Source organism: Leuciscus leuciscus (genome assembly GCF_965113295.1).
Source record: "Leuciscus leuciscus genome assembly, chromosome: 5".
Classification (NCBI taxonomy): Eukaryota; Metazoa; Chordata; class Actinopteri; order Cypriniformes; family Leuciscidae; genus Leuciscus; species Leuciscus leuciscus.
Genome location: NC_138729.1, coordinates 25,529,668 through 25,539,093, shown reverse-complemented (window position 1 = coordinate 25,539,093; position 9,426 = coordinate 25,529,668). Strand labels below are relative to the sequence as shown.

The 9,426-nt window shown below is 36.0% G+C and overlaps 1 protein-coding gene across 1 annotated transcript; it reads right to left on the bottom strand.

Annotated features, from left to right (window-relative positions):
- Positions 1-69: 69 nt before the first annotated feature.
- Positions 70-4,336, bottom strand: akr1a1a (aldo-keto reductase family 1, member A1a (aldehyde reductase)). Its single transcript, XM_082168698.1, has 9 exons — positions 4,212-4,336; positions 3,815-3,917; positions 3,502-3,621; positions 3,229-3,380; positions 2,199-2,394; positions 1,796-1,995; positions 1,572-1,644; positions 315-401; positions 70-231 (listed from the first exon to the last, which is right to left on the bottom strand). The coding sequence occupies exons 2-9, from the start codon at positions 3,893-3,895 to the stop codon at positions 166-168; spliced, it is 975 nt and encodes a 324-aa protein (XP_082024824.1). The 5' UTR covers positions 3,896-3,917; positions 4,212-4,336; the 3' UTR covers positions 70-165.
- Between the last annotated feature and the right edge of the window lie 5,090 nt (positions 4,337-9,426).

Genomic DNA, 9,426 nt, shown 5'->3' with positions numbered 1-9,426 from the left:
ACTTGGTTTCATATAAATGTCATGTGTATTACACCTTGGGTGGGGTCTACATAAATTCAAAAACAATGATTTAAATGTAAATTTTTATTTCAATTAACTTTGATGTTAAACATGTCACCTTTAGATCTTATAGGTTTAGAATTTCTTTCTTTTTTTTCACTTTTATTAATATGGATCACTGAAGGGAAAATGTGGGTGTCCTGCATCTCTCCAAACCTTTTGTCCATCTTTCTGTGGAGCGACAACTTTTTCTTCAGTCACAGTAGACATTTCAATGCAGTAATGATTTTTTTTGTTTTGCAATTCGTAGTTACCATTATAGTTGGAACAATAAGCCTTTCGTTCCTGTTGAAGGATTCGATGAGCCTCATGTCTTCATCCGATAATTTAAAATCAAACACCTGTGTGCAAAAGTGAATAATGGTTACATTTACATAGTCTTCACTGCAGCTCTCAAATCTCATTCATTGAAGCATATGCTCAAATGTGTCACACCAGGTTTCATGTCTCTTAACCAATCTCAATTGAGAGCAACAGTGGAGGGAAAGATATTCACTGAATGCTGAGCTTAATTTCTTTGAAACAACATAGCATTTCAGGGTGAACTCTTATCCCATTAACTCTCTCCTCATTACAGCTCTTGTCCTCCAGGTGTCTCTGTATGCCCTCTCTTCTGTTGACATTCTGAACAAGAATGATGATGACTGACCTATCTTAAACCCTCCAGGCATTATATTAGTAATCTGGTTAAGTGTGTAGACTCAGTCGTTAAATAACCTATGCATTGAAGTTGAGATGCGAGAGCTTAGGTGAATCTGCATGTGCTAAAACGTGGAGAATGCCACGGAGGATGAATATTAACGTTTTAAAGCTGAAGTGTTGAATTTCTGTCACAAGCATGTCCAAATGGATGCACAAAAATAATAATTCTTTTCAAACAGGTTTCCTGAACACTCCCCCCATTATCCATTGGGTGGACAAAATCATAGCCCCACCCCAAACTCCCGCCATTGGTTGAGTCAGTGTTGCTGTGATTGGTTGATGTGGATGCCCCAACAAAGAAAGCAATCCTTTTCATGGACTGTTAATATTTTATTTTATTTCTTTTTTTATGTTCATTTATAACACTATACTTAGTATAATATTACCTTTGCATCAAATTACAAAAAACTTGTTAACGCTGCGGTGAGGGTGTTTCTAATACAGCGTGGCTGTGGGAGCAACGGTTGAATTCACATCTTTCTCTCTTCTGACTGCCATTATCAATATTTTTTGAAAGTTGTGAAAACACTGTTGGGGAGTTTTTATTTTACTATTTGAGCAAATTGGGAAAATATATATATATATTTAATGTTTTTAATATAATATTTAATATTCTCTCATTCACCACTACAGAAGTTTACCCAACTATGACGACTTCCGCTTCTGAGAAACCCGGAAATGTGAAATCATAGCAAAGCCACAGCTTTTCAGGAAAATCTACCTCTTATTTTATCTGCATGTTCAAATGGGGCAGGAAAAAGTATTTTAAATAGTTTTTTTTTTTTTAAATGTAAGTCTTTTTAACCTACCTCAATGTTCTGTTTGATCCTGGATGGAGTGACACTTTTGGGGATGCAAACGACACCCCTCTGTATGTGCCATCTATGAGACAAAAACAAATCCAGAAGTGCATAATGGACATGTACTCAAAAATACACTACTAATACTAATATAAAACTTGGTAAGAGTTCTGGAGGAATCCCTTCTCAGCAGTAAATGTGAACCTATTCTTGGATCTGTTTACCGTCCTCACCTGTTGATGACCTGAGCAGGGCTCTTGTTATAGTGCTTGGCCATACCGACCACTCTTGGATCATCCAGCAGACGGGCTTGTCCAGGTGTAACCCATGGACGATCAGGAGAACCCAGAGGACTGTATGCTGTTACTGTCAGCCCTCGACTCCAACAGTGAGACACCAGCTTAGTCTGAACCAGGTATGGATGGCACTCCACCTGAAAATATTGTATACAGGATACAGAAAAAAGCTATTCTATTCTATTCTATTCTATTCTAATGGTTTTAGTTTACATGTCAAAGGATAAGTATTACCACATAGATAAAGATGTGTAATAATAATGCCTTTCGAATGCCTATCAGTTGTCAATGGCAAATGAATGAAAAGACAATCCAGTCTTATGGTGTGCAGTTGTCATACCTGGTTGACCACTGGCTTGTGTTTGGCAACATTGAGAATGTCATCAATCTGTCTGGCATTGAAGTTTGACAAGCCAATGGCTTTTACCAGCCCTTGGTCCACCAGCTTCTCCATGGCTGCCCATGTGTCTCTGTAGTGAGTGTCATCATACCGAATAGTGCCATCAGGATGCTTCGGCATCAGCTCATCTCCTCTCCTGGAAGTTTTTAAAACAAAACACACTATCTATAATATTTTGTAGCACGCATGAAACCATAGTGAAAACATAAAAAAAATACATGAAACAATCAAACCATTCAGCTAAAATGATTCCTTCTTTTGGTTGCACAAGACACCTGTACAGCCTCATCTCATTGATTCTCTTGCACAGCTTTATCCCAACCTAAACTTATTCTGTTCAGATGCACAACCGTTTCAAAGTTTGAGGTCAGTACATTTTTGGAATTAATTTTTTTTGTTTTGAAATTAATACTTTTATTCCCCAAGAATTTTGTTAAATTGAGCAAAAGTGACAAGAAAGGCATTTATAATTCAATATAATTCAGTGGTTTGAAATTATATGTATTGTGAAAAGCGCTATACAAATAAATGTGAATTGAATTGAATTTACAATGATACAAAAGATTTCTATTTCAATAGAATCCTGAAAAAGTATCGCAGTTTCCACAAAAATTATTAAGTAGCACGACTATTTTTAACAATGATAATAATAAGCACCAAATCAGCTTATTAGAATGATTTCTGAAGGATCATGTGACACTGAAGACTGGAGAAATTATGCTGAAAATTCAGCTTTTCCATCACAGGAATACATTACATTTTACAATATAGCCTAATAAAATCAAATATAGTTATTTTTAATTGTAATAATATTTCACAATATTGCTGTTTTACTGTATTTTTTATCAAATAAATGCATCATAAGAGACCTATTTAAAAAACATTTGAATGGTAGTGTATGTTGGTGAAATTCAGAAAAATTGCTCTGCTATTCAAAAGCTAGGTATGGTATGGAAACACAGTGACTTACTCAAAGGCCATTGGCCAGTGCATGAGATACAGGTCCAGATAACAGAGCCTCAGATCTGACAAAGACCTTTTGCAGGCCTCCTCGACATCATCCGGATGGTGCTTGGTGTTCCACAACTTGGAGGTCACAAAAATGTCTTCTCGTCTCAGGGACTATGGTAGTCATAAATAGTACATGTGTACAATGTGTAATGGTGAGCTGTATTGATGATAGATTCATATTGACTTATAGCTAAATGATGTGTTTTATGTATATAGTTTTATATGCAGGTACTTTTCCTGGTCCAAGTAGTTCAGTCAGGGCCTCTCCGACCTCTCGCTCATTGCCGTAAGCCGCTGCGCAGTCAATGTGCCTGTAGCCACAGTCTAACGCTGCTAGAACAGCCTGCTTCACCTACAGTACGGCACAATCCAATCCAGTTCTGACACAATCAATTCATAATAAAGAAGCTAACAAACATGGAGAAATAAGAAAATGCTACTATTACATACTGTACAGAAGTAACATTTTGGGCTGTTTTTGACATTTTTTTCAGCTAATGTCTGGTTTGTCTGACACATGATGGGGTGGGAAAGGGTTTACACACCTGTCCTGGGGCACTTTTCCATGTTCCTAGACCCACCGATGGCATCTGCTGACCCGTGGAGAGAGTGATTGTTTCTGTCATGCTTTAATTAGAGCACGGTTTCCTAACAAAAAGGAGACATTTTCAGAGTAGCCAAACTAATTACAGACCTGAATATCATTTTCGTTCATTATAAAAAGTAGACTAACTAAACAAAAAACATAGTTATTCTGATAAATACATAGTATTAATGGTTGTATATTGTCATTTAATTTGTTAAGATAAGCAGTAGGCTATCTGAACACAAAACTAACTGCACACAGTGCAAAACAAAATTAACTTTATACAATAAAAAACTAGTGTTTTTCTAAATTAAACATTTGACATAACAGAATGAAAGATTTAGTTCATATCTTACCTTTCCAGTATGCAGACTTAGACTGACACAGTTACAGAGTTATATACCCTAAGGTCAAAGTCTTTGTTTACTCATTTCCTAAAAGGCTTGAACAATAACCAAAAGCCATGCACACAGCTACAGCTATCTGATGAACATTCAGACCTACATTCATTCAGACAATCTTTTTTCTTTTAATCTTGCGAAACAGCATTGATGTCATTGCTTGTCAGTGTGGCTTTGGTGGGTATGGAGAGTCAGGAAACAGCATATGTTTATATTCTGGATGTTTTCACAATGGAGCCGTGTATCAAAACAGTTTAGAGTCAGTCACATTCTGGCATGCTCAGGTTTAGCGCTCTCAGCTGTCACGGCCCTCCTGCTGGACAAATATAGAGCCAACGAATTATTACTGTCTGCCTCATGACTAGGGCCTACTCCAAGTGTTGTGACCTGGCAGCGCGCTCGACTCAAGGCCCACTCCACTTCCCTTATGTGGTCAGGCAGAAGAAATGTCTTAGTCACCTTACAGAGAGGGAAAACCCTGCAAACCCCTGAAGAACATTCTTGATTGTGGACTCACTGCAGTCTTATAGCACCAATGGCTCATTTTAAAGTGAGGGTAGCCTACTCTCTGAACAGTTGTAATACATATAAATAGTGTTTGTTGTTCCTCATTGGGTAGGCTATGTGGCAATGGGAGGTGAATTTTAATTAGAGAGAGAAAAAAATATTGTTAGGCTACTGATAAAATTAGGATGTGAAAGCTTTGATTAAAGTTAAATAAAATTAAAGTTTGACAAAACATTCTTAGGAGCCATTCACACTGAACATGTTTATCTTTTAACTCTTTTCCCGCCATTGACGGAATTTTTCTGTTATACGCTAGGGGGCGCTTTTACCCATCTTCAGAGGTGGGTAGTAACGAAGTACATTTACTTCGTTACATTTACTTGAGTATTTTTTTGGAAAAATTTTACTTTTAAGAGTAGATTTGAATGTGGGTACTTATTACTTTTACTCGAGTACATTTCTAATGAAAAAACTGTACTTTTACTTCGTTACGTTGGGCGACGTCCTTCTCGTTACTTTATTTTAATGCAATGTGTTGTTAAATGCGTAGTTTATTCCAAGCGCGATGTATCTTTTTTTCTGGGCTTGAGCGATGCTCAATTCACAAATGAATCACTCTTTTGAGTCGATTCTGTTCAAAGACTTCATCAAACAAGTTGGCAGATCTGTCTAAATCGGTTCGCGAATCAGTTTGAATGATTCAGTTCCTGATTCTGTTCAGTTCCTGCACGCACTGAATCGTCTGAAACGATTGCAATTCACACTCGACTCGGAGTCGTAACAGGAAGATTTAAGGACATCAAGAGCGTTGGATGAAGTGGCCGTGGGCCTACAGTACAGTCAAGTGAGAGCAAATCTTCAAATGCATCATATATTTGCCAGCGATGAAGATCTTTATTAGTTGAACATCTTCGTAAGCTGTCTGTGAATGAATGATTCCACAGGACGATATATTCGATTTCATTTAACTCAGGTAATACATTTTACAACCAAACAGATTATTATGCCATGATAGCACTACTAGAAAGGATGACATTACCCGTTTTTTGGACATAATACATTAATTTCTACCATTGTTCACAGTTTATGAACACCCGCCATCCTGCGGTAGTTTGTGTGTATTGTTGCGCAGTGGCGTACGAACTCGACTTGAAAACGAATGCCTTTGCCTGCCGTACACACAGTTAACCAGTTTAAACATGCTTGCAGAAATCGTCGATGTACTTTTGTGTGTTTTTTTGTGTTCAGATGTTCAATAGCAGTCATGAGCGCGAGCACATGTGAAGAGTTTTAACTCTTTCTTCTCTGTGTCAATTACATGCCTTTGAATGCAACACTATGCAGATTCACTTTATTTCGACATTGTCTAATAATCCAAATGTAGTTGTATAAGTTACTATTATACAAACCAAAGGACAGGCAATGATTTTCGGGCTACAGATGGCAGAAATAATGTTTTTTGTTGCAAAGAGAGCCAATCTACTTATGAAAATAATAGTCATTTAAATAAAAAAAATCTAAATAATATTATTTTATATATATATGACGACTTCAGATGCAAAAGCCTCTAAGTACCATCTGAAATTTTCTTCTAAAAGAGCATTTTTATCAAGTTTGTATGTTTATGTTCAGTTATTTCACTTAAATGGCAATGAAAAGTACCTATTAATTGTCATTAAAGTGAAATTACTGAACTTAAATATACAAGCTTGATAAAAACGCTTGTTTTAGAAGAAAGTTTCAGATGGCACTCAGAGGCTTTTGCATCTGAAGTCTTCATATATATATACTGTATATATATATATATATATATATATATATATATATTTAAATGAAATATAAATGAATATATATATATATATATAAAATAGAGGCCTATATGATCCGAAGTAAGTTACTCGCTACTTGAGTAGTTTTTTCATTGGATACTTTTTTACTCTTACTCAAGTAACTATTAAGATTAATACTTTTACTTTTACTTTGAGTAAATATTTCTATAAGTACTTGTACTTTTACTTGAGTACAGTTTTTGGGTACTCTACCCACCTCTGCCCATCTTCTGAAAGAGTACTGAATCTCCTGATCAAAATACATGTGAAGAATATGCAGCAACAAGCGATATCTGTAAGTAATGGTGCGTTCCAGGCAACCTGTAATGTAACGGTTCACAAAATTCACGGTTCGGTTCAATACGATACAGTGGTGACAGACACGGTTCGGTGCGTTTTCAATACAGCAAAAAGAAAGAAATGCCAGAGAAATTCCCTTGGCTTTTATTTATTTTATTTATTTATTTAATTAAAACTAACATCATAAAGTATGATCTTTTTTTACTTTGAACAATGATGGAGCTATACTTGACCCATCTTCTGGGGTGTCTTCTTAGCAGCATATAAGTTTGCAAGACTCCAGGTTAACATTTGAGGGCAGCAATTTTATTCATGTCGAAATAATTCAAAAGCAAAACGATAAAAAATTTAATATTTGAGAGTGGAAATTCTTATTTTAAATAAGTGTTTTTTCCCTCCTACATCTAGAAACTTTTAGTTTTATAAATGGGGGTATAGTCTTTGAAGGATGAACAAAATAATGTTTTGTTCATCACATTAAAAATAACATTTAAATATATGATCATATTTGAGTTTTGAAGTGCTAGAAAATATATGTGATGTACTTGAAAGCATTTTATTCCTGCCAAACTTCCATGGTGACAGTTAGTGTTTAGCCTACTACCAGAGCCCGTCTACGGAGAGCCTGCCCACTCCCTATTAAGTCCTATTGTACCGAATTTTGGTTGTAGTTCCACAAGAGTTCCACTGGGGGCGATCGCCCATGAGTGCAAAATGAATGGGAGTCTATGGGGCTAGACGGCTAAATTTGTCTCTTTCACCCAATTGCCGTTGAGAAATCTCAGATTTGATTGTAGGTTTTGCAAGTTCAACATGGGTTATAGGTCGAAAGTTGAATGAACGAGTACTTATGTCCTTTTAATTTCTTACAGGTTGAGTTGTTGTTGCCCATAACACGCTAGCATTCTGCTAATGAACGCTGATTGGTCAGTGAAGGACTGATTACGACCAGAGATGCCGCTTGATGGTATCGTGGCATCCAAAGCGGGACCAGAAACAAACAAAACAAAAACTCTTCTAGAACGTGTATTTACCTGTGTCAGCTGTGTTTTCGATGCCTCAAGAGAAAAGAAAGTGCAGAGCCCGAAAGCACCAAAGTGACTGAAGGATTGCCGTAAAGCAGTATTTCTGGTCGTACGATGTGTATGACGTCATTGACACTTTAAAATACTTTTTAAAGCAAATAAGTGACTCTAAAAAATCTAACACCCAGCAATGTGTAATTTCTTTGCATCTCCTTTCGAATACCACATTCAAATTACTAGACAAAAAATTATATCCTGAGAAAAGTGGATTTTGATGGCTATAGCGCCATAGACCTCCATTCATTCTGCACTCGTCCTGTGAAAAGTCTTTCAAATGTTATTATTATTATTTATTTATTTAATTTTTTGCCTCTGTCTATTCTTAACTTGAATTAGCACTGTTCATAGAGGTACGGTAGGCAACACCAATAGGTATCATGTAACACAAAATAAACATATTTTTTCTTCATGATACAGGGCATAATCTTAGTTTCGTTTTTATTTTGTTACCATTAGATCTGCTGACATCACTGGGTTTTAATTTGAGGTATAAAAACCTGACGATACCACATATTGAAACATGAATTCATATAACATAAATTGCCTGTCATTTTCTTAATTTCTAAGTCAATAAAGTGTATGTTAAATGAATAAATGTAGTGTAAATGTAGTAATGAAACAAACTATACCATTCAAAAGTATGGGGTCAGTATAGTTTTTCAAAACAAATTAATACTTTCATTCAACAAGGAAGCATTAAATTGATCAAAATTGACAGTAAAGACTTTAACATTGTAACAAAACAATTATCACAGTTTCCCCAAAAATATTAAGCAGCACAACTGATTTCAACATTGATAATACTAATAATGATTGTTTCTTGAGCAGCAAGTCAGCATATCAGAATGATTTCTAAGGATCATGTGACACTGAAGATTGGAGTAATGATGCTTAAAATGTATCTTTGCATCACAAAAAAAAACAAAAAAAAAAACTTTTCACGTACTAGATCGATGTACTCCCAGTTACGAGCTCTGACGTCACATAGCCCGCGAAACCATACAAAACAACAATGGCAGACCCTATGGATGCAGTGTTTCTGCAGGCGGTACACGGTGAGAATACACTTTAGGACAATATAACGTTGCAGTCAAATGAATAATAATAAAGATAATAATAGACACACGATTATGTATTACAATGTTATGTGTCTGAAACAATAAGTATGTCGTGAAAATGTATTGCCGCATCATGGAAATGTTAAGGTGACGTAAACCTGAACTTGACAGCATTGATCATGCTTATGAAAAAAAAAAATATATATATGTAACGTACAATTTCTCAGCATAGCGAAATTGGCATACAATGTTTACAAGGGTGACCATATTCCAGGTCATGTCCGGCCGGGATTTCGAGATCGCCCAAAATATCCGCGATTCGGCTTTTGCTTTCTCGTCGCCATTCATTTTGTTTACATGCACACCTTTTGATTCAGTAGTACTGAATTAC